Below are 26,719 nucleotides of genomic sequence, written 5' to 3'. Positions count from 1 at the left end.
ATGCACAAGGCTGTACATAAAAAATTGTACTTCTCGATACTGCGTAAAATGAAACGTAAAAAATCGATGACACTGACGCAACTGACGTTTGTTTTCGGCGTTTCGGGAGGGGATAATGAGAGATGGCGGCGGCGACTAACCTTTATAAAAATTGATTTTGTATTGTATACAGTTTGCTGTTGGTTTTTTAATTATCCCTAAACTCGAAACAAGGAAGTGTGGTTGTTAAATCATTTATATCTTTTAATATAATCCGTTAAAATGGCACCCAAACGGAGGAATGTGCTGAATGGTAAGTAAAACTAAAACGTATACCAATTTTTTGTCGCATTTCACTGCATTTGATACATTCAGTTAATTATATATTAGTTTAAAATGCTTTATGCGATTATGCTGTGCGTATTGTTGGAAACAAATTGTCAGTATTACCACGGTTAGGTCGTGTTTTTGTCATCTCAGTGATACATGATAATGTACTGTCTTGATTGCTATGCTTTACCTACTGTTACATGTTTTATTTACAGCTGCATACTACTTTTGATACACATAGTCCTCTAGTAACCTCTTTCTTGAATCTTAAGAAATAGTGACTTAACTATTTTTAATGTTTTCAATAACCTCTAAGCAAATTCTTTTCACTTGTAATATACTGTGCCTCCGAAGTATAAAGTTTCTGTGTCATAGTTTAAGCCACAATTCAAGGGCCCTGTGAGCAGCGTGGGCATGACCCCTAGTGTGCTATTGCACTGCCGGCCCTTAACAGCATCAGATTTTTTACACAATTGTAATCCTAACTTAGTCCTTTGAAATTGTGCTGAGTAATATATATAAATAAAATAAACAAAAACTATTCATTTAATAACACTACCTAACTATTCATTTAATATTTCACATAGTTTAATTAAATTATTATTCTCTACATAAGTGTCTTATTCTCGAATCTTTTACTCATGTTTACTCAAATACTTCACTCACTTCTCGTGGTGTTCTCATTACAGATTACTACTTATTACTTAAACACAGTTAAAATATGTAACAAATTCTCTTTTTTTAAATTGTCATACCTCCTTACTTCTCCAACATTTTATCTGTTTCCTTTAAAAACATCTCTTTTAAGATAGACTTCATCAACCATATGTTCGTTAACAAAATAATTTATTTCTGCAAACATACAACTTTTACAATGAACTGAGTCTTACCTAGTGTAAACGGGATAATTCCCGTTCTTCAAACGGTCTGCTTACTGAACCTGGAGATTTGTCTGGTCCTGTTTTTACAGAAGCAACTGCCCGTCTGACCCTCCCACCCACAAATGGTAAACTAGACCAATACAGATTAGGTCGCATAGCTCCGAAAATGCATTTCTCGGGAATATGAGCGTTTTCCATCACCACTGAGCATGTGATAATCAAACATGATTTCGAAAACAAGTTCGACAATGATTAAGCTTCTAAGCTTTAATTTATGACAGATTTGTTTAGACTTATTATGTAGTAGGTGTACTTGAAAAAACATAAATACAGGATAAAAGTGAGCTTGTCTCTTTACCGCACTTGTAAAGTGCTCCGTGTATCTTATATACCTACTCAATTACTACTTTTGGCTTTGTAGACACAGACTCAGGATCCGACTCTGACAGTTCCAGTAGCAGCCGGAGCAAGAGCAACAGCCCTGCTCGCTCTGGCAAGAGAGGGAGCAAATCTCGGTAATTATACTTATCTATTCACTTCTTCAGGAGACCCATGCAGTTAAGTTTTGATGGTAAGGTAAAAATCTATCTTGGTAGACTAGACGTAATATGCAGTTTGGTAAACAACCTATAACAGGCCACCTGGAAGGATTTGTTGTAGAGCTATAAGGTCTGTAAAGTATTCTTTCTTGTATCTGTTTATACTATTTCTTTTATTGTGACTGCATATTTACATTTGTAATACAGAAAATAATTAACAACTTAATAAGAAAATTATGTAAACAATATTGCAGGTCTGGCAGTGACTCTCCAAAGTCCAATCGGTCATCAGGCTCTCGGAGGTCCTCAAATGCATCAAATGCTTCCCGCAGCAAGTCCAACTCGCCAGCTGGCTCTAACAAGTCACGTTCAGCATCAGCAGCGAGTAACAAGTCTGGGTCTTCTAGCGGAAAATCAAATGCCTCTGGAAGTCCTAAGGGGAGGAAATCCAGGTCACGCTCTGGATCGTCAAGTGGAAGTGCTAAATCGCGTTCAGCTAGTCCCAAGTCAAGAGATCCAAGCCCAAAATCAGGATCACAAAGCCCTGCTGCTGGTGCTCAGAGGGCAAAATCGAAATCCCTGACTCCAAAATCACCCTCTGATAGTCCAAAATCAAGATCGTCAAAATCACACTCTCGTAGTCCTACTACGCAAAGCGACAAAAGCAGGTCACGATCAAAATCTAGGAGTGGCAGTCCGAAGTCTAGGGGAAGGAAGTCGAGATCTCGATCAGGCAGTGCATCTTCACGGTCAAAGAGTCCTGGTGATGGTCCAGTGGTGCAGGATAGCCGGTCCAACTCACCTAATAATCTAATGATTGACGTTGATGAGACTAAAGAGAAATCGAAAGGCTCTATCTCCAGGTAAATTCTTGATAAATTTTGGTCAAAAGTCTAAAACTATTATAACTGTGTCCTAACTGCTAATATCCTGACTAAGCAATAAGCATAATATAATCTTAAATGTACTTATTTTGCAGGTCTGTCTCCTCCAAGTCCAGGTCAAAGAGTAAGTCACACAGCAAGTCGCGCAGTAAGTCGCGCAGTAAGTCACGCAGTAAGTCGCGCAGTAAATCACGCAGTAAGTCGCGTAGCAAGTCGCGCAGTAAGTCGCGTAGCAAGTCGCGCAGTAAGTCAAAAAGTCGTTCTAGATCTGGATCAAAAAGTTCTCAAGGTTCTGCCGATATTGGTGAGTTAATAAAAATAATTATTGATACTTTCATCTAGCTTGTTAAGCCGGCGTATATTTTTTTACTAACATTAAGAAATATATTTTTTGCACTCTTCGTCTATCGTGTGGGTGGCGAGGTGGAGTACCGACCACCCTAGGTAGGTAGGTAGGTAGGTACTCCACCCTGGTATCAGGGTTACTATTGAGCCGCCCAAGGCCCCTGACATAGCTTATGTAACAACTACTTATTTACATCAGTAAGTAGTAACCGAGACGAACGGCTTAATGGATCATCTAAAGGAACTCTTTCTAAGTTTTTTTCCTTTTTTTGCACTAGTTTTGCATAATATTATTTGGTAATTTTAATTTTGTTACAAATAGTTCATTACTTGTACACTTTCAATTTATTTAGGAAACTACATTTAAACTACTTTACAGCTAACTTCTTTACTAATAATAAAACATTGCAACAATTCTAGGGGAGAAAAAGAGACGGACTGTGTTGTCTGATTCAGAGAGTGACACGGCTAGCAAAGTTTCCAAACGCAAAAAGAGTACTAGCAGCTCAGACTCCAACGTCAGTTCCAAACCTAAGAAGAAGTCCCAGAAAATAACAGACTCTGATGATGGAGAAAATAAAGATACTGGTAAGATGCTTTTTGTTTATACTGGTTGGTGTCGTGACCCGACATCTTTTATGCAAAGCGATGTCTGCCGAATTTCTCTCTGTATAATTGACTTTACACACAAGAACTAACTTTATGAATCGGCAATTCAGCTTGATATAGATTTAGATCCTAATACATCATTACAATTTTTGATTTGATTTAAAATTGAGTATTTAGAACCTATTAATTCATTCTCGTTCTGCATTATAAATAGTACTTTTAGGTTACTGTTAATTAGCCTATATTTCCAGTGACGGCAGACGCGTTGTTCGGTGACGCGTCAGACATAAGCACGGATGAGGAGGCTCGTAGGTCCCGCTCGAGGTCTCGGTCCAAGTCCAGGTCTCGCAGCCGCAGCGGGTCTGGCGATGGCCGCCGCAGTGGCGACCAGGCCCGCAGCGGGGACGAGGTATGCCACCCCATATTCAAATTTATATTACATTTTAATTCCACTCTAAAACACTGGAGGCCTACCATGAACTTTTCAGTCTTCAAGCTATAATGACGTTAACTTCAAATATCACTTTCGAAGAGAGATACCTATACAGTGGCCCTGATTCCTGCAGACACATCTTAATTTTATTTTAAGTTATACCCGTCATTTTCTTATCCGCCGAAAAGGAAAGGAACGGAAGATTGACAACTATTAATTTTAAAATGAATGAAAAGCGCGGAGGAACAAAATAGGCATCTCGCTGATATGCAACCCGTTTCACGTGTGCTGTCAACTTAATTCCGTCGGGTTATTGGCGAATATAAAATTTTGGGAGGGTTTTTTAAATTTCTAAAATTGACGTGTTCAATAAATTTTATGCCTGTCGATTACCCGTCCCTTTTCTTTTTAGCGGATAAGAAAATGACAGGTATAACTTAAAATTAGATGGTGGTTAGTGGAGTCAGCACCAGTGTTATTACAAAACGAAGACTAAAGGTAAACTAAGTTTAAAATAATAATCCGCGCCACGAAGGACGTCGACGGATTTTAATTAAACGAATTGACAAGTCATAATAATTCTATGCAATCATAATTCTATGATTTCTTTCGTGACGCGGACTGTTTTAAATCTAGTTTATCATTTACTCTTTTTGTTGCGAAACGGATTTATGACCTTCAGGTATCATCATATGGATATGTAAAAAGCTACAGACGGTTTTACTCACACCATACTAGGGAGTTAAACCCAAAATAAAGGTTTGTTATTAGAGTCTATAAAAGATGTAAAAAAATTTTGGTAAAATTGTTTTAACGAGATATTTTTTCTTATCGAGAAAACAATCGCTGGATAACTGCGTTATAGCTTGAGGATGGCAGTCTTGCAATCCACTTTAAGATAAATTAAAACACCTGCAAATCTTCATCATCTGAATTTGTCATGTTTTGAACAGAATGATCCAACGCCTGGGGAGTTAAAATGGCCACATCGAAGCAATTCATCCAAGAAAGCAATATTGCATTTTGACATTTGCGCATATAAAAGTAAGTGCGCAATGCAAACAAATGTCAAATAGCAATAATTGCTTTCTTAGATAAATTCCTTCGATGTGGCCATTTTATAGGCCAGAGCTCTTCTTAGTTGATGTTAGGTCTCCTGATCACGCAATCTCTGAAACCATAGGCATCAATTGTTGACTAGATTCTGTGTAGAAGCGAAAGTTTTGCGAATTTCCATATGTAAAATCAAAAAATATTTTTAATGACCATATAGATTGCAAATTACTTATTTTAATTTTCGAAAATTTAAACTTTATTCGGATAGTGATAACAGCATTCGGTTATTTATTAGTTGCTTTCGGCGCGGTCGTTGATAGGCTGCGGCGGTCATGAGGAAGCTATAATGTGAAGCGAAGTAATACACACTTTTATTATAATAATATGTGTTTCTCTTCTGCACAGATTCTGTGTCAATTATTTGTCCGTGAATTTATCGGCATGTCATTAGAAGCTAATCGTCATCCGCTTGACCCCGCAAATTTCAATTATTTAACGTTTTTATTTTAAATATTCTTTTCTACTTCTTGGTCCTTCTTGGTCTGGGGTTACCGTCAAGGCATTGTAATAAATACCAAAATTCCTACGTCCAATCCTCAATATAAATTATCCTGCCTCTGGATCCACTTAGCCATACATTCTTAAAAGCTTGTTGAATATAACTGTAAATATAACTTAGAAAATTAATTATATTTTAATAAAATGTTTTCTATTTAACCACCTTGCAATTCAAATTTTAATAACTTTAAAACATTTATTGTACAGGTATAATAAAAATCAAATTACAACTAAAAACTTGCTATTAATATTGTAACAAAAATTAGAATAATTTAGATATTTGAACCTCCATTTTAACGTTGCATAGACGATTAGTAGATCATATACATATAATTATGATATCGTAAGGTATTTTTTCTATAAAAATGTTTTCTTATAGAGACAGAGTTTGATACAGGATATTAAATATAACTTTTACCCATTACCTCTTGAGTGTCGCGTTCCTGATCCTCTGGATTTTGAACACTTTTAAGGTAACTATCTATTGTAACTTTACTTTGAATCTTTGTTATACTTATGTCAGTTCCGTTACATCTGTGTGTATTTTGTTACTTAGTTATAAAACGTGGCTTTGTAGTGGACACTACGTTAGCGCCATTTTGAAAAATCATTTGTGATTTTCTTCAACAAAACATAGATTTAATCCAATTAATACCATTAAAAATTTGGAAAAATTTGTGGTCCGGGTAAAAAATTAAACCGCAAAAGTGACGTCCAAATGTGATTTTTTAGAAAAGCGCTTACGTAGTGTTTATTATAAGGTGACGACAAGTAATTTTATTTGTTCAATGAACAGTAGTTTCTTTGCGACAATTATTAGCTTCTTGTCTGCAAATACTGTCGCTTTTTGTGGTTATAAAGAATAATTCAAGGATCTTATTGCGTCCACAATGTGTTCAGTCTGTCCTCAGTAAGCGGCTAAGCTCTCTTTTATCAGCAATTAAGATGCGCAGCCACTAGAGCGAAGTTGGGTCGATTTAGATCATTAATTTTAGAACGACGCTCACAAGAGCGTCACACAACGGTGTAGCACTTTCCATGCTACCTTTTTATGGAAAAATAGGGCAGTGGTACTCTGTCTGACGCGAGAGGAATGGTGCGCAGTCTTACTTGGTATATCAATAAAATATATTGGAAACTATAGAAGTACGTACACTCATGAGCAATATAATGTACCCACTTTAGGACTCTGTCGCACTAACATATTTGACATTTAGTGAGACTTACAGTTCAATTTGTCAAAAAAGTTAATGTGACATGGTACCAAAGTGTACCGACCGTAAATCATCGATCGGACATTTGCTCGGTACGGTCTAAACTCTAAACTCGCTCAAGTGGAGACGCAGCTTTGAGAAACGAAATCGAATGTAAATAAACAGACTAAGGTATGTCTTGACAATCTTGGGCGACACACATTTTAGACAGCACATTGTTGCGGATCAAATATAGCGGCGCGGAACTGTGAAATGCATTATTATGTATGGAGTTTTTTGTCACCAGGGAAAACTTGTTTCATATTCCAGTCGGCACCCTTGTTCTGTTCTGCCCGCTACGTTTGATACTGTAGTTTAAACCCCGTCACAGATAGTGATGATACAATAATTTTTATAACACACACGGGCACGAGTTTTTACGCCTCACACAAACAAGCGAACGTGAAAAGTTATAGTGCTCTATTAAGCAGTACATAGACCCGGGGAAGCAGGACAATCGATATTCAAATAACATTTAATAGCCTCTATGGCCCAGTGCTTGAGCGTTGGACTCACAATCCGGTTCGAATCTCGGTGGATCTTCGGTGTGGACATTACAGGCTAATCGCACGATTGTTCGAAAGTAATATGATTCCGTGTTTCGGAAGGCACGATAAGCCGTTAGTCCCTATTACTACTTACTAAACTACGTAGTCGTCAGGTACATGGGCCATGTCAGGGGCCATTGGCGGCTTAATAGCTACCCTGGTGGATTGCTGAGCTTGGTAATCCGCCTCACAACTATAAAGATACAATCGAGCTGAAGCGCGGAATTTTGTTTACCGTTGCATATATCGTGGCCATATCATAGAATTGATCATTTCATGAAATGATCGACCATTTCATGAAATGGTCGTATTTCATGAAATAGAACAACATTCGTTGGCCACATCATGATGTGGTTTGGCCAGATCAATGAACACAAAACGTTTAACGATATGACCAACTAAATGCATGATTACTTCATGATATGGCCAAACGTTAGCGATCATATCGTAAAATAGTAACATTATCCACCGGTAGTGGCGCTGGCGCTGGTGTCGCTTTGTTTTTGTTTTGCATAATGGCGGCGGACAATAATTATTCTTGTGTGAACGCGAATAATACGAATAATAATGAGCAAATACAAGATAAAAGTGCAGTGAAGCAATGTTTTGACACTAAGGTGAAAAGAAAAACTCGTTTTAACAGTAGACAGCAACTTTATTTTTATTTTTAGGTTATATAGCAAATAATGAAGGTCGAGTGACCACGCTACGTAAATCAATGGACTATTATTGGATTTCAAAATATGATATAATTAAAACTGCGAATGAAGAGATATTAATTTAAAAAAAGAAAAATATAGACGATCCTACTGTCCGTAAAGTTTCTTTTTTTGACGTGACTTATTGTAGATTTGCCGCAGATGGCATTAACTACTTGAAACGGGATTCTATTAAAACGCATAAATGTTTTTGTCATAATTTAAATTATCATAATCCTTTTTTTATAATTTTTACAAGGCATAACGGTAGGTTAGGGTGCGGCGGGGGTGGCCCGTGGGCCACCCCAAAGCCGCCAGTATGTTTATCTTACACACGAAAAGTATACTGAATGATGACCAATGGCATGAAATAGTGTCAAAAAATATGACGACGACTTCAAAGCGAGATGCAGTTACGGCGTATATGTCAACTACATCAACACTCCGTTAATCGAAAATGACTTTTTAATTTTTATTTGACTTTTAAACATTTTTGTACTTTGTACTAGAGTAATACATTATTTCCTACCTTATTTAGCGTTTTTATTACACCACTTATCATGGACACCCTACATTAATGATATGGCCAAACGTGGATGGAAATATCATTAAACGCTGACGTTTAAACGATATGGTCAGTTGAAGTTGGCCATTTCATGAAATACGACCATTTCATGAAATGGTCGATCATTTCATGAAATGGTCAATTCTATGATCTGGCCACGACACATACAATAATTATCATACACGCCCGGCTTCGCTTGTTCTGATTCCCCAGCTGTATACAGCAAGTTTTAAGGAAAGTTATACAGAGCATCACGCCTGTATCCCCGAAAGGATAGACAGGGGTGTAAAGCATATACACCTACTGTTTAAGTCCCATGTAATACGGGGCGAGCCTTCCGCCATTAACCGGGTATAAACCCTGGAAACCACGTAATATCAATTATCTATGGTCCAAACATGAATTCAAACTATATAGAAAAGATATAACATCATTACTCATCACCATCTGTGTTGGACGCGTATTTAAGGAACTCTAATATAAGGTGCTCTAATATAAGATTAATTAGGTACGCATTGTATTCTGCACTGTTGCTATGTGTTGTAACACATCACACACAATCAATCACAGTAATTGTGTTGTTCTAATAAATAAATGATCTTTCAACTACAATAAAATTCAGCGTAAAACACATCGCAACCGTGCAAGAATCTATTTTTGTTGTTACAAAAGTGAGGTCGATGTGGTCTTTGCAGATCACACGTCGTATTGTAAATGAACAGGAAACATACAGACAAAATCCAGAACCGGATATGCTTCCAATCGAAGCAATGATATCTGCCCAAATGATTCCGCAACTGATTCTGCCGCATGACTACATAACTCCACCAGAACACTTGATATATCTACGAGAGTTGGAGGCTCTGGAGGCCGAAGCGTCGAATTCAAACCATGTAGATTTTGGTTACGAAGATTAATATCTTCTTGAAGAACAACCGACGGCGACGACCAATCCAGGAAGACTTTGATAAACGACTAATAAATTATTATTGCTTTCCAAATGGTGTGGATATGCCATGCGCACTATTATCCGTAAACAAATCGCATGTTAAGATTAGAAAAGAAACATATAGTATAATGCAGCTAGTGCCAACCAGTTTTATCTACAGGAGCTGTTCAGTGGGCCTGGCCGTAATGGTTAAATTTTTTTCATTATGTAGCGTCAACGAATGCCAAAAAAATGTAGCAAATTGACATGAGCTGGAAAACCTGTGTCTTGTGATGGTAATTTTTGATGTATGTACATTTTATATGTAACAAAATTTACACTTTATACGTATTTTGATGAGAATGATAGTCTGTTGTTATTGCTAAATTATTGAATTTGAAAGTTTATGAAGTTGACTTTCCATTGTTTTTTTGTCTTAAGGTACTCGTGTTGGATTTTAATTTATAAGGAATGTGATGGATGTTATTGTCAATTTTCTAATTATTAACTTTATCTCAAAAAGGTGGTGCGAAATTGTCATTTGTTGTTTTTGACTGACCTGCTATACACAGGGTGTTAGTGACACCGTAACGAATACTCAGAGTGATGATTCAGACCATGATTCTGAGTTGATATCAATGGAATTTCCTGTCGGCAAATTCATGGAAATTTTATTGTTTTTTTTTTATTTTAACTATTTTAGTTCCATACTTTTGCGACGGAAAATTCCACTTGGTGTCAACTCAGAATCATGGTTTGAATCATTCTTTAAAGAGTTCGTTACGATGTCACTAACACCCTGTGTTTATGGTTAGGCATGGCAACTTAAAGGGGACTGGAGTCCCATTATTAACTACTTGAAGTAGGAATAAGGAAGGATTACTCTATCCAAACTCCAAAGTGTGCTAGGCTTTCAGGGTTATCCACGAAGTGGAACGGTAAAAAGGGTGGAAAATGGCGGAGTATTGTTTAATATATTGTAGATTTAAGTAAAACATTGAGAATGCATGCTTTTCTTCGAACTTTAATCATAATGAGAACTATTTTTTTCCTGGCATCAAGTACTGTGTATGACTCATAATTAAAACACATAATACCGGGTTCTTACCGCGTTATTGTCAGTGATATGAGACTCCCGATGTTCCAAGCGCCATGATCACGGGACGACTGATGCTACTTGACAGTTGTTGTTGACAAGTAATTGCTTATTTTATATCTCTTAAAACATTTTATTTTCTCGAAACAGCTTTGTATATTAGAAAAAAAAACGTATTTTACTTCATTAATTTCAAATTTCGCGATTTGACGTTTAGTAAAAAGTTGTAGATTTGAGTAGTTGAAAAAGTTGCTTATTCCAACGGAAAATAAGAGTGAAATTATGTATAACACCCTGAGACATGAGAGGGTGAAGTATAATTCGGCGCTCGATACGCATTGGTCCGAGGCGGAGTTACCATTCTATGTTCTCGATATAAAATTAATAGTAAGGACACTGGCCGGTTTTCTTTTTCAAATTGTTCTTTCTGGTCTTATGAGCCTAACAGTTAGGCAGTAAACCTCTTCTTACATAAGTTTTGCGACTTTTTACTGCCGGGAACGTTGCCAAAGTGGACATATCACTGCTCTACGGAATATTGTTCTAAGCTAACCGCTTTATATGCCGACAAAATTACGCAATCTTATTGTAAATGTGGAATGTTATTGTTCAAGTCCAGTGATTGCTTTTAGTAGTCAATTATTGGTATCAGTTGACTGAAGTGTTAGATTAAATATTGCTATAGGTAGGTTACCTGTCAATCTAGGGATAATTATATTGGTTATTTGTTATCTATATACGTTGTATAGTTAGTTTATATCACATCCGGTGATCATTGTAACTAGAGTTGTGGCACAATTGTATTAATCCTATTTTTGAGGATAACTTGAGTAAGGGGAGACAATAAAGTGCCAATGAGGGACTTTCCAGGTGACATTCGTAAAACCAATATAGATGGCGCTGTAAAGATTTTCCTTCGTTTAACAATCTAATTTCATGGATAACAGACATATGCCACTTTTATCTGTGGTTTTGGGTATAAATGATGAACCTTTTTATTTCACCCAGGAACGATGACATTCTCCAGCCATTATTATTCTGATCAAAATAAAGAGAAGCAATACAGGGTGTTAGTGACATCGTAACGAAAACTTTGAAAGATGATTCAGGCCATAATTCTGAGTTGATATCAAGTGGAATTTTCCGTCGCAAAAGTATGGAACGGAAAATAATTTAAATAAGCTCTAAAATTTTCATGACTTCTCCGAAAGGAAATTCCACTTGATATCGACTCAGAATCATGGTCTGAATCATCCCCTTCAGTATTCGTTACAGTGTCACTAACACCCATACCTACTTGTATGGCTACTGTATGTACTTGTATGGGGTGTAAGTGTCATCGTAACAAATACTGAGAGGGATGATTCAGCTGATTATTCTGAGTTAATATCAAGTGGAATTTTCCATCGCAAAAGTATAGAATTGAAAATAATTTAAAAAAACTAAAAAAATAACATGAATTTTGCGACGGAAAATTCCACTTGATATCAACTCAGAATCATGATCTGAATCATCCCCCTCAGTATTCGTTACGATGTCACTAACACCCTGTATAGGTAGCAAATGTCATCCAAATATCAAGCAGCAATTATTTTTATATATATACTACTGCCATTACATTGTATTTTTGAATAATTATGTACCCGAGTAATGAGAAAATTGGTAATTATCATGTAAAATCTTGACAGCTCCATCTATATTATTTTTGGGGAACTTAGCCTGGTAGGTCCCACATTGATTTGTAGTTAATAAATTATCATTTAACGAATTATTAGATGTATTGGAATCGGCCAAGTAATGTTTACAATACTTAAGACAATAAAGTATTATTTCATATAGGAAGGCTTTAAATCTAAGCCTAATCATAGCATAGAGTAACTGATGTACTACGTAAAACAGAGGGTCCTTCGCCATACTAGAAATACAGCGCTAAAACGCGCGCAAATTAGTGCTGCAAAGGACTTTAGGCTTTTAGCCCTAAATTTCAGCCTACCGAGTCCTTTTTGGGACTAGACCAGTAAAATAGGGCTTTAAAAGCTTCGTCATTTTAAAAAACTTTTAGCCATTTTTAAAGTAGTAGGCTTTAAAAAAGCCTATAGCCTTTTTAATGTAGTAGGCTTTTAAAAAGCCTATAGCTTTTTTTAAAGTAGTAGGCTTTTTGGGACTGGAGTCTTTATTATCATTTTTTAGTAAAAGCCTTTTTACCGATTTCAAAAAAGGGAGTTATCAATTCGATACGTATGTATATAATATTATTGGAGCTACATAAAATTCACACATGATATTGGCCTTAAAAATCGGTTGTTTTCGCCACGTTTTACAAATATTGAGGGACTGTCTGAAATTGTGTATCACTGGTAGTAGTCCCTTAGTAAAAAATATTAAATAAAAAGTAATTAAATATAAACTTCTAAAAACCACTTAAAATTATGAAATAATATTTTACTTCAATATTAATACTTATGTACTCATAAAAAGAAATCAAAATTGGTTAGGGGCCTAGAATTTTTTTTGAGGTCGGAGCCAGCAAAAAGCATTACTTACCTATGATTAAATTATCTATAATTACTTTTTATTTAAGCCTCTTACTCAGTCATTTAATTTTTTAATGCAGTCACTTATGTCTGTCTGTGTGCGCGATTTTTCGTGCGCTTATTTCTTCTGAACCACTGAACGAATTTTAATGCGGTTTTCACTGTCATTTAGGAAATATGATATGTTTGTATTTATTAAAGAAAATAAAGAAAAATAGAAAAAACTAATACAGTTTTTTTTAATGAAACAACAAACTTGTTAAAATTACTAGTATTTATTTTAATAGGTTGAGTAAAAAAAAACAACTGAAATGGTCTTTCGTCAAAATTTTGAATTTTTTGAACACCTTAAAAACTTGCCATACTGAAGAAATAGAAGTGTCAGAAACCGAGAAAATCTAACCTGTCGATAGTACCTACATTAAACGGCGGTAAATGGAAGAAATTATCATTAATCTAACGAGAATTTATGATTATTGTGATTTATAATACCCGAATTAATCCTAACTAAAAGAATACAATTAAGTACCTTAGTAAGTTTAGAACTTAGTTGATTTTAATCTATCATTATCAATGTAAAATAAAAACTAATTGTTATGATCAAGTATATTTTCATTTAAGTACCTAATATACCTAATAGTCTATTACTATACTGTTACCACAGAGTACTATATAATACTGGCGTAAGTAATTTGTATGGGGCTGACGGGACGTGCTGTTACGTATTACTATAATTATTAGACTATTTCCATACTAATTGATAGTAAGAAGTTATTTTCAATATTCATAGTTAGTTAGCTAGTTGTGCATCTAACAATAAATCAATTTTTCACAGTGTTTGTGTAGGTATATATGTTTTTAAAGTTTGTTGTACCCACCCACACTTTTACTTTTTTTTACTTGAGAAAGGGACTGTATGTATAGCCTAAATAACCTTAAGGTCTAAGAGCTTCATAGGCTTTTTGAGCGTCTTATTTTATTAAATTAGTCTTAAACAAGGTTAGGCCTTTTTAAGGCCTTTAGGCTTATAACCAATAGGCTTGAATAGGCTTAACCCTAGCCTAGCCGCAAGTACTAAATGGCTTTATAGGTTTTTAGCCTACTAAGCTTTTTATTTAACAGTCTAGTCTTAAAATAAGGGCTAAAAGCCTAAAGTTCTTTGCAGCACTAGCGCAAATACAGCACCAGTACTCGACGGAGTATTGAGTGAGAAAGAAAATCATCTAGTGACGACTAGATGTCAGCTATTTCCATAAAACAGCAAATATAAGTACAACATTTTTAAAATTAGAATAACTTTTTTATACAAAATTTAAACTTTCGAAATAAGAATTCGAAAAAGAGTTTAATTATGTATTTTAAGTTACAAAGATAGCTGATAAAATTATAACTAATTTAAGAGCCACGCTCTTGTCGGTGTAAGCATTCTGCATGCTACTTTTTTAGGAAAAAGAAAGGCAGTGGTTACCCTCTTACCTTTCCAAAGAAGTATATTTCAAAGCCGTACTAGGAGTCATCTGCCTCTGAATAGTACTGACAGTTACTGCTGCCCTCTATCAGGTTCCAGGTTACAGTCCCTGTGACTTGCCCCTTCCGTCCTGCATTGCCACTATGCCAACTGCAACCGTTTAGGTGAAATTATCTATAAAACATTTATATTTTAAATCTCGAATTTATATAGTTTAGAAAAAAAATTAAAAGTGTAGTAGTAGACATCTAGTTACTCCATGGCAAAGTAGAGTAACTATATAATGTTACTACAGCCCCTAATCAAACTACAAAAATAATGTATGGAAGGGGCCAGACATGGTTATAGTAGTGCTTGTCTATAAAATTGTCTATATTAGTATTAGGTCATTCAATATAATATAGTTAAGATAAGAATACCTCTAGGGTTTTAGACAGAAGCATGGTATAAGAAAATCAGGTATGCTCAATCCTATGACAAGCCGCCATTGCCAGCTTTTAATGACGTAAGTGTTACCACTGTGTTGCCATTAAATTGGTAGCCCCAACATTCCAGAGACGTAAATTTTAAAATTGAAAATTAACTGAATTACTAAAAGTTCATAATTTCCTTGCTATTGATAAAATAAATAACATTGTTCGTGGGTAATTTATTTTTTACGAAATGCAACGCAAGGTGTGATGACGTCAGCTGGGTAACCTTGGAATGTTAGCTGTTACTTTTCAAAATACCTGGTTTTCTTATACCATGAACAATAATTATAAACTGGTGTTTAGAATTGCACAGCAACTTGGGTAGACTTTTCTGTGTATCAATTTCAATGGCACGTATTTCATTAGATCGCAAATCCGCACCGGAAGATTCCGCTCAAGTGGACGTAAATCAAAATACTAAGAATTATATAAATAAAAGTTTGTATATATTTGCTAATTATATAGCTGGCGAGGGCTGAGCGAATATAATATAACACTTCTTCGCCTACCCCTTCAAGGAGGTTATGTAATTTATTAATCATTTACCTGTACATCAAGATCAAGATAATATTGTACCTAACATAAGGTAGTCAGAGGTACCTATAATCTCTCTATCGCAAAATGATCTAAGTACCCAGACTTCACCAAGGTTTCTGTTAGGATAACGTAATAGGTACTTTACTAAGAAAAAAGTAATCTTAAACTAAGCGACCTTCCTCATGTCGCGATGCAATTCATTCGATATCCGAACAAATAATTTGAGACCCAGGTAGATGACAACGTAGATGTACTTTGTAAATATACTTTTATATTTAATTACAATGCACTTTTTACAAATTGTTCAAACATTTCTTTGAAACTTTTATGAAATAATGAGTTATAACGTTGTCAGTAAATGTACTGGTAACCCTAAAATCGTATATCCATGCCATATACTATCGCGTCGTGAGGAAGATCCCTAATAGTTATCTCACCATATTTATATTACAAAACTGTCAACTACTATTTCGTCGTAGTGGTTCCACATCAATATTGTATCCGTTTAATGCATGATAGGATAAGTTTATTATCATTATAAATGTGTTTACGAAATATTAAATAAATAAAGAGAAAAAGAACTTAAAATAGTACTAAACCTACTTAAAATTTTCTCTTTGTGAGTTTCCCTAAGCATGGATAAAAACAAAAATCTTTTAATAAATAAATACTTCAATGGCTATAATAGTTATTATTCTGGTATAATACTAATAATATTTTAAACTTATTTTATATTAATTTATTTTTTACACAAAACATAATCCAAAGCTAGTTGGTAAGTGGATGCTTGAATGTGTAACTAAAATTAATTTAAAGCACCCACAATGAAGTGAAAGTTGTTACTTGTAGAAGTTTTAGAGTGGAATCCTAATCAGGTAATCTCTCTTTTAATCTGTTTAGATGACCTAACTCTAGACTAGGGGTTCCCAGAATGAAGTCCAAGTTGCAAAAAATTAAATACATTCAGATACAAATATAAATTACCTTTATTGCTTTATGATGAATACATTTGAGATTATTGTGCATACTATTAATTATTTGATTATTATTATTATTCTTATTTGATTATTATTTATACGTCTTATAGTATTTAGCTATTATAATTTTACAATATTATTTATCATGCTTTCCATTTGAAATGATTACTTTTTATTTATTAGATATTTGGCTTTAATTACTTACATTTATTTTTAATTAAAATTATTAATGGTGCTGATTCCGGTACACATCATCTAATCAGGTAATCAGTTAATTTTAAGTTATACCTGTCATTTTCCTATCCGCCGAAAAGAAAAGGGACGGGTAATTGACAGGCATAAAATTTATGAAATACACGTCAATTTAGAGGCAGAAATTTAAAATCACCTTCCAAAATGTTATATTGTCCAATAACCCGACAGAATTAAGTTGACAGCACACGTCAAATGGATTGCATAGGAGCGACATGCCTATTTTATTCGCCTGGGATATTCTTTCAATTTTAACAGTTGTCAATCATCCGTCCCTTTCCTTTTCGGCAAATAAAATGACAGGTATAACTTAAAATAAAATTAGGATGTGTCTGCATTATTAAGTTTCATTGTGTTATTGATATTGGTAACTTTATTATCGCCAGTATGCCATTGGCATAGGCGCCCCCTACGGTTTTCCACAATTCCCTGTTTGCAGCTTTCCTTTGCCACGATACTGTAGCTATTTGTTTGATGTCATCCTCCCACCTAATTTTTGACGTCCTTTCCTTCCGTATCCGTATCCATATAATATTATTAGATATAAAAGAATCATCGACCTAATATCGACTGATTGATACATCACTATGCTCATAAACGTCACAGCACTAACTTGTACAAATCTAATTCTTACCGCGCATTGAGACGTTTGTAAATTGTTATGTTATTGAAATATATTCATTAATTGTACTGAACTAGTCGCTCTGTTTAATAATATAATAAATACATTCAGATTGTTAACAATATTCAAATTCGCAGAACGATAATTTTGGACTTAAAGACCGACCAAAATATATTACTGGTCAAAGTAATTTAGTGTTGAGAACCCTTGAACTAGAAACAACTTCTTTTTTAAAATTAAACACTTACAATCCAGGAGCGTCCAGAAAAGCGTGATGAGGAAGAAGAACCCGAGCTGCCGGAGACTAGAATTGACGTGGATATGCCCAAGATCCGCACAGAGTTGGGCAAAGAGCTACACTTCGTCAAGTTGCCCAACTTCTTGTCCGTGGAGACGCGGCCTTATGATCCGAACACTTATGAGGATGAGATCGATGAAGAGGAGACCTTGGATGAGGAAGGTCGAGCCAGGTAAGTCACATACATAATGGCCATGATCATTCTTATCTTATTTAGCCTATTTATTGGGCAAAGCCCTCTCCTATTTTTCGACTCACACTGCGCAATCTGCGGCCAATTCCTCTGATAAGCAGTGAGGTCGTCACACCATCTTTTACGCGGTCTTCTATGCCCGCTTTGAGGTATCCAGTATCCAGGCAAACGTGTCCGGCCTGACTAGGTAGAGGGACTCCACTTCAGTTTGGCAGACTTTTTCCTACATCAGTGATACCTGTTTTGGAGCGCAGTGTCATGATCATTCTTAGGGTGGTATTAATTAACCATCTCATCCTTGAGGCTGCCTTCAAGATCACATCAATGTCACAGTTCTTATGTAAAAAACAGGGACTAGCATAATCTTGAGTCTTATTAATACCGCCTCTAGACAGAAGAAACTGCCCCCCATGTGCTCTTGGAATGCACGGGAGTGTCAGCACAACGGGTACAAATCCTCAAAGGAATGGGGTCGCTACGCGAAACCTGTGAAAAAAATGGGAGGCTTCTGAGCTTAGGGAAGGAGTTAGGTTGGCTTACGTAGTCAACAACAGCACGCATAATAGGCCATCTTAGAGTCTAAATGCGGAAAACAGAGCCCACTAACTAACTAACCACCTCTAGACTCATATAAGTGCCTTTAGCACTATAGTATTTTATTATTTGTTTTATTGAGAGAGCGTAGTCTTGATTTACTATTGTATTAAACGGTATTTAACTTCGCCTTTTGTTTACAGATTGAAGCTCAAAGTGGAGAACACGATACGTTGGCGCAATGCGTTTGACAAGCACGGCAATCTTGTAAAGGAATCCAATGCGCGTATAGTCAAGTGGTCTAACGGCAGCATGTCTTTACATCTCGGCTCGGAAATCTTCGATGTTTACAAGCAACCGCTACATGTAACTATCGGTTATTTTTATTCACCTTATTTTTTTTTGCACGAGTAAGGATTTGTGTTGTTGCGCTGGGCGTTGGCGTCACGGACCGGAGGTCCCGGTTCAAATCCCGGTGGCAACATATTACGAAAATCGCTCTGTGAGTCCTAGTTTGTTTAAACCATTGCTGGCTGATCATCCGATTGTCATCATTTAAGATGATCAAATCAAATCAAATATACTTTATTGCACACAACATACAAAACAAATTAACACAGATGATGATAGATACAGTACAAACTGGCGGCCTTATTGCTAAGCAGCAATTTCTTCCGGGCAACCAAAAAATGATCTGTGCTTCGGAAGGCATGTTAAGCCGTTTCGGTTACTACTTGCAGATGGAAGCACGTCGTTACATGAGCTATCTCAGGGGCCTTTGGCGGTTTGGTAATAACCCTGACACCAGTGTTGATGAAGTCGGTAATCTGCCTCACAACCAGAAGAAGCTCCGGAAGTCAATATGAATAGTGTAACCGCAAATATATCCTAAAATTGTTGGTATTTTGGAACGGCCTCTGTGGTCCAGTGGTTGAGCGTTGGGCTCGCGATCTGGAGGTCCTGGGTTCAAGTCCCAGTGGGGACATATCGCAAAAATCACTTTGTGATCCCTAGTTTGGTTAGGACATTACAGGCTGATCACGTGATTGTCCGAAAGTAAGACGATTGGGGGCTCAATAGTAACCCTGACAGCAGGGTTGATGAGGTCGGCAATCTGCCTCACAACCAGAAGAAGCACCGGAAGTCAATATGATTAGTGTAACTGCAAATATAACCTAAAACTGGTATTTTGGAAAGTACCCAGTTAGAATACGTAATAGGTCTTCTATTTCCTCCCAGGGCGACCACAACCACCTGTTCGTGCGTCAAGGCACGGGTCTGCAAGGCCAGGCGGTGTTCCGCACCAAGCTGTCGTTCCGGCCGCACTCCACCGAGTCGTTCACCCACAGGAAGATGACGCTGTCCCTTGCCGACCGCTCCACTAAGACCTCCTCCATCAAGATCCTTTCGCAAGTCGGACAAGATCCTGACGCTGATAGGAAGTACCAGCTGAAGGTATGTATACACCATCTCCACACACACAGCCTCTGTGGTCTAGTGGCTAAAGCGTTAGGCTAACTATCTGGGGGTCCGGGTTCGATTCCCGATGGGGACATTCAATCACTTTGTGAGACTGCTTTGTTTGGTAAGGACATTGCATTATTTGTTTGGTGCTTCCACCAACCCGCAATGGTGCAGCGTGGTGGAGTACGGTCCATACCCCCTCTGGTTGATTGAGGGAAGGCCTATACCCAACAGTAGATACCTACGTACGTACATATACGTACATAGTTTAGTGTTCGCGTTGTTTGATTTTAAACATTTCCGACAAAAAAATCCCTACCATCGTTTTTAGTATAATCAAGTAGACAGAATTTTTTTCGTTACGGCATCAGGTAGATGCGCAGTTCCGTACAAAAGTCGAACAAAATATGGTCCATCGAAGTGTTAAGTGATTATTTTCATTATTGTTAACAGAAAGAAGAGATGGAGCTACGTGCCGCGATGCGAACACGCGTGTCGACGCGCCCGAAGCGGCGGTCGGGGGCAGCGGGCACCAGCAGCCGCGGCGCCGCCGCACGCGCCGGCGACGACTCCGACGACGAGGGCGGAGTCTCTCTCGCCGCCATCAAGAACAAGTACAAGCAGGGCCAGAAGGGTGAGTACATGACGCTTGACTAAAGACCTCCGTGGTCCATTGGTTGAGCGTTGGACTCACGATCCGCAGGTCCCGGGTTCGAAACCCGGTGGGGACATATCACAAAAAAATCACTTTGTGATCCCTGGTTTGGTTAGGAGATTACAAGCTGATCAACTGATTGTCCAACAAAAAGTAAGATGACCCGTGCTTCGGAAGGCACGTTAAGCCGTTGGTCCCGGTTACTACTTACTGATGTAAGTAAGTAGTCGTTACATGAGCCATGTCAGGGGCCTTTGGCGGCTCAATAGTAACCCTGCCACCAGGGTTGATGAGGATGGTACTCCACCTCACAACCCACACGATAGATGAAGAAGCTCTAAAGAAATAGGGCTCACATTCGCTAAGTGTTCTCTCTTGGGTTGATCGTCTATTGTAAGATTGTAGTTGAATTAATTTGAAGCGAATTAAAAGAAAACACGCCATTGTTGTTGAAACCAGTCATAATTTAATATTTTTTCTCTATTCACATGACACAACAATAAGGCAAAGGAACGACCTACATTCAGCCTACTGTCCAACACATTATTTTATTCTACATCATTTTAACTTTCACTAAGGATTTACCAACTATCCATTATGCATAATATGCATTAACTACTTGGCCGGCTTGCTGTCAACTCAGTCGGTTAACAATTGTACTGTCTACATAACATAAGCTCGCGACTGTATCCCAATTGGGGTAGTCAGAGGTACATCTGTCGCAAGATGTACTAAGTACCTACGCCGCACCGAGCTTTCTGTTAGACCAACGTGATAGGTGGTGAGCCGTATCGCCGTCCGGTCGGGCCAACTGTGTTAGTGAGAGATTAGTCTATAAATTACCCGTTGTCTTACCATAGTCAATGCCTTGTAGCTCTACTTACATTAACTGCCTACATACGTCCCACTGCTGGGCACACGCCTCCCCTCAATCAACCGGAGGGAGTATGGAGCATACTCCACCACGCTGCTCCACTGCGGGTTGGTGGAGGTGTTTTTACGGCTAATAGCCAGGACCAACGGCTTAACGAGCCCTCCGAAGCACGGAATCATCTTTCTTTTTCGGACAATCAGATGATTCAAGCCTGAAAAGTCCTTACCAAACAAAGGACAGTCTCACAAAGTGATTTCGACACTGTCTCCATCGGGAATCGAACCCGGACCTCCAGATCGTGAGCCTAACGCTCTAATCACTAGACCACTGAGGTTGTAGCTCTACTTATTTTGCCGTTTCTTGTTGCAGCGACAGCAGGAGCGGCTATATACTCATCGGAGTCCGAGGGGTCCGACCTGGACGCGCGTCGCGCTCGCCGCTTGGACCGCGCCAAGGCCCTCAAGGACTCCGACGATGACGGCAGCGAGAACGGCAGTGGTGACGGCAGTGACAACAACAGCGGCAACGAACAGGCGGGCCGCACGCCGCAGCACAGCGGCAGCGGCAGCCCCAGCTCCAAGAGTGGCAGCGGCAGCGGAAGCGGCAGCGGGAGCGACTAAACCATCCACCATTCCAACACGACAAAGCATCGGACTTTCCAGGACACGTTCCGAGGGCGCTGTATAACTCTACTACTAACCTAACAAAAATCATAATCATATATTCATATTATACATAATCTTATTGACAGTCAATTTAACATTTTTCAATCTACTTCATTTCACAAGGTGCTATGACTGAGGAGAAGAAATGACAATGATAATTATGCAACAGCAACACTTAAATCAATTTTCACATTGCTAAATTTCATAACAAATCAAAAATGTAATGTAATAGCAGAGAAATACGTAAAAATAAATGTTGCATGATGTTTGTATAGAATTATGTTGTTACATGTGTTGATTATTTTTATTTTGATTGAAATAATTATGGTTGTGTGATTGTGCCTAGGATGCCATGAAATTAAAAAGGTATGCAGCTTTATACAGCGTCATCTGTATTTTTGATAGGAAACTTGGCCTGGAAACTCCCTCGTCGAACCTCGAAGATTCAATAAACATCTGAGCAAAAAAATATTTTTTCAAACGTGGTTTCTTTTTTATCTCGTTTTCTAAAAACCAAAAGAAACCCGGGAACGAAGCGATACGTATGGATCTGCCCGCTGAAGCGCACGGCTGTTAGTTTAAGGTTAATTATAACTTACTGCCTAATTATTTTCAATTATGAATCCACTTGACGAAGCCACTGATACCAACCAGTGTTTGTCACAAATATAATACTATTTCCAATACTCGTCTTCCTAGCGTTAACCCGTTTACATTCTAGCAGCATGCTATGCTATGTTTATATTTAATTACATGTTAGTTAATTTCATATTCAGTGAAATGTAAAAATTCTTTTGAGTAAAGATTATTTGACCTGAATCATAGAATAAGGAATAACTACGTAACGGCGACTCTCCGCTCTCCACCAGCGGCTGAGCTAGGTTTACCTCACCCCCTCGATCTTACTTTAGTCTTCAATCGTACGGCGTCAGATATCACACACAGATGCGTGTGTACAATAACGTCAATGTGTAGTGTCTGTGTAAAACAACGTGTTTTGTATGAAGTGTCCGGGGTGTGGTGAAATGTAAATTTGTTTTGAGAATAAAGATTCTTTGACTTAAACCTGAAGGTTCAAACAAGCCACAAACGACTGCCAATCCGACCAGCAACCCGAAGGGGAAACCATCTCGGGTACAGAGTAGCTTAGTAACGACCACATATTTCTTAATCTGCAAACGCGCTGGTGATACAGCCTGCAATGTCCTCACGTGGGGACAGTCTCATAAAATCAGTTTTGACTATGTCGTCATCGGGGATAGATCCCGGATACCCAGATCGTGAGCCAAACGCGCTAACCACTAGACAACGGATGCTTTATCGATTTATTAAATTATTATTAGGAGAAAGGGCAGTTTATGAAAGTGGTTAGAAAGTGGTCCAACAAAGTGTAACATAAGAAAAAAATACATACAAAAGATATACAAAGGAGATTGAAAAAAGAGGGAGGATAAAATGGCCACTTCGAAGGAATTCATCTAAGAAAGCAATATTGCTATTTGACATTTGTTGGAATGACCTTCCTCCTCCGCTAAAAACTATGAAGTCACTCCATTCTTTTAAAATAAGGTGTAAACAGTGGCTACTGGAGGTTCAAAAAACTTCAAGCAATTGGAAATAACAACCTGGTTTCCCCGAAAAGTACTTTCGTTTATTCCTCGCCAGTTGGTCGACCAAATTGCAACATGGCTTATATTTATGTTTCTATCTAAATTTTAATTTCAATAGTGTTTTTGTTTTGGTAAAATGTTCTCGCGGCGTCCAGTGTAGCGACTCAGTTGGTTATACAGGGGGTGACTGAAAAGCAGCAGCAATGCTGAGGCTCCTCCTTTTCGGCCACAACTGATAATGTGTTACATGTAATTAGGTTTAAGCAATTTTGTAAAATATTTGTGGTTGAATAAACTTCTTTTATTATTATTATTGTATGTCTTTTTCATATCTCGGGCCTATGGAGACCCGGACTTTTGGAAGGCGTGCGTGGGGCCGAAGCCAACACGTAGAGGCCCCTTATTATTATTATTACATTGCGCACTTATTTTTACATGCGCAAATGTCAAATTGCAATATTGCTTTCTAAGATGTATTGATTTGATGTGGCCATTTTAGACCCCCTGTCTTTTGGACTTATTCCCCTCAGTATTATTTTGTATATTTTTTTGTAAATATAATAGTAATCTGACTAGACGCACAATTTTATATAACTATGACGTATAGGTATACTTTATTGACTAGTATATAATTACCGCTTTACAAATAAAAAATAAACCACTGTTGAATGTAGTGTAGGTATTTACTTGCACTACGTTACTCCTCCAATTTTCATATACTTAATTCGATTGAATTTTGCTTGGCTGTCATTTGACGTAAGTATGTTTAGAAGATAGCTGCGGTCGTATGCCAATTAGTCTTAAGATTTTGCTTACCACAGCATACGTCCATCGGGCTTAGCACCGTAAGCACGCGACTCTTTCTCGCCGCGACAGAGATCATCTGTCTCTCTCTGTGCAGTACTGTGAGAGAGTGACGGCTGACGTATGTCGAGGCGGGTAAGCTATCTCCTAAACGTCACTATTCGGAAGAATTTCAGAGAAATATACCTATTTTTTGTTTCATACTTTTTAGAGCGTAATTTTTCCTAGTAGTTAAGTTAGTAGTTTATTGGTTGGCTGTCGAATACTAGAAAATAATAGATACGCATGTTCACCTCACGTTTATTTTTATTGGTAAGGCGGATAATTTATAACTTTGTATGGAATTAGAAATTCAAAGGATTTCATATTTACTGTTAAATTGTATTATAATAGTACCTAATGAACTCATTAAATAATAAAAAAGTATTCTGTTTATCAGTTTTCATTCTGCGAAATTATCACCATAGAAAATACGTTTAAGTTCAACTTAGTTCTCAAAATAGCAACTGACTGAGTCATAAATGACTCGAAACGACCAATGTTCTTTGTATCAATTGCCATTTTGAGAAGGCCTTTCTACCCTTACACCGAAATAAACACTATTTTGAAGTATTGGAGCTGTTCTTAGGACAGGTTTAGTAAGATATGCTCTGAACCGCCAAGCGTGTATGAAGCGATTGATGAATGTGGAGGAAGCAAGAGAAGTGTGTCAGGACCGCAGCAAATGGAATCCTATAGTCTCTGCTTACCCCGGTGGGAAATAGGCGCGAGTTTATTTATGTATGCATGTATGTTGAAGTACTTTGATTACTTAAATTGTAGGTAATCCATACTAATATTATAAATGCGAAAGTAACTCTGTCTGTCTGTCTGTCTGTCTGTCTGTCTGTCTGTTACTCTTTCACGCCTAAACGGCTCAACGGATTTTGATGAAATTTGGTATGGTGATAGATGATAACCTAGAAATGGTCATAGGCTATAAATAATCACGCCATCGTTCTTAGGGGGTAGGCAGTTGGCAGATAACTAAATTGATTTAGTGATTTGTAGTCGTTTTTGTTGGGACTTTTGCTCTTTCACGTCTAAACGGCTGAACGGATTTTAATGAAATTTATTAAGGTAATAGTTGGTTATCTACAAACGGTTGTACGATCAAATTGATCACGTCATCGTACTTAGGGGGTAGGAAGTAGGCAGAAAACTGAATTGAGTTAGTGATTTTTTTATGGTTTTTGCTGGGAGTTTTGTCTATCATGCCTAAACGGCTCAACGGATTTTGATGAAATTTAGTTAGCTGATAGATAGTAATCTAGAAAAGGATATGGCCTATTAATATGTATGCTATCGTACTTAAGGCGTAGGCAGTAGACAGAAAACTAGGTTAGTGATTTTTAATTGTTTGTTTTAAAAGTTTGCCTCATTCACGCCTTAACGTCTGAACGGAATTTCATAAGACTTGGTTAATTTAAAGATAGGATCTTAGACACGGACACAGGCTACTTTTTATGGCGGGAAAATACCTCATTCCCGCGGAAATCTAGATTTCGTGATCGTGTCAAGAAGCGCATGACGCCATAGCTACTGGAATGATTTCGATGTTTTTTTTTAAACTGAGTGACTTCAAGTTAGTATTTGATCACTTTTCTAACTTAGAGGGTAGGTAGGCGCCATAATTTAGGGAATTTATGATAAAATTTTGATGCAACTGTCTTTATTAAACAGTTATATCTCATTCCTACAGGAACCTACACATAGCTATAGCTAGCTATCTATTAACATTAAAACTCTTTCTAGAATCACATTACGCCAATTAATTGATCTGATTTGTATAAGTTTTTTTATTCAACTGACTGTTACATTACATACAGATAAAATCTAATTACTTACACCACATAATTAATATAGTACTACATGACTAGCTACGCTTTAAACTTGAGGAGGTAATTCGATAGACATTTATACGAACTTTAAGCCCAGTAATCAATCATAGTAATAAGGTAATACTCATTTTAGACAAAGAAACGGATAGGTAATCAGTTCGTCAACGAAATTATAAC

At 37.3% G+C, this 26,719-nt stretch overlaps 1 protein-coding gene across 1 annotated transcript; it reads left to right on the top strand.

The window, feature by feature from the left end:
- The first annotated feature begins 116 nt into the window (after positions 1–116).
- LOC126380307 (another transcription unit protein) lies at positions 117–24,405 on the top strand. Its single transcript, XM_050029633.1, has 11 exons — positions 117–292; positions 1,612–1,705; positions 1,984–2,592; positions 2,709–2,917; positions 3,379–3,546; positions 3,819–3,976; positions 17,821–18,035; positions 18,794–18,956; positions 19,830–20,045; positions 20,508–20,688; positions 21,953–24,405. The coding sequence occupies exons 1-11, from the start codon at positions 262–264 to the stop codon at positions 22,201–22,203; spliced, it is 2,295 nt and encodes a 764-aa protein (XP_049885590.1). The 5' UTR covers positions 117–261; the 3' UTR covers positions 22,204–24,405.
- The last annotated feature ends 2,314 nt before the right edge of the window (positions 24,406–26,719 follow it).

This window comes from Pectinophora gossypiella, chromosome Z (genome assembly GCF_024362695.1).
Source record: "Pectinophora gossypiella chromosome Z, ilPecGoss1.1, whole genome shotgun sequence".
Classification (NCBI taxonomy): Eukaryota; Metazoa; Arthropoda; class Insecta; order Lepidoptera; family Gelechiidae; genus Pectinophora; species Pectinophora gossypiella.
The sequence above is the reverse complement of the archived record's forward strand: the minus strand, read 5'-3'. Positions and strand labels throughout refer to the sequence as shown.

Excerpts from the sequence above, each read along its gene's own strand:
- LOC126380307 (XM_050029633.1), top strand. The coding sequence starts at position 262 with ATGGCACCCAAACGGAGGAATGTGCTGAATG. Across the intron at positions 2,593-2,708 it reads TCGAAAGGCTCTATCTCCAG|GTCTGTCTCCTCCAAGTCCA; the intron begins GTAAATTCTTGA and ends CTTATTTTGCAG. Across the intron at positions 2,918-3,378 it reads TCAAGGTTCTGCCGATATTG|GGGAGAAAAAGAGACGGACT; the intron begins GTGAGTTAATAA and ends CAACAATTCTAG.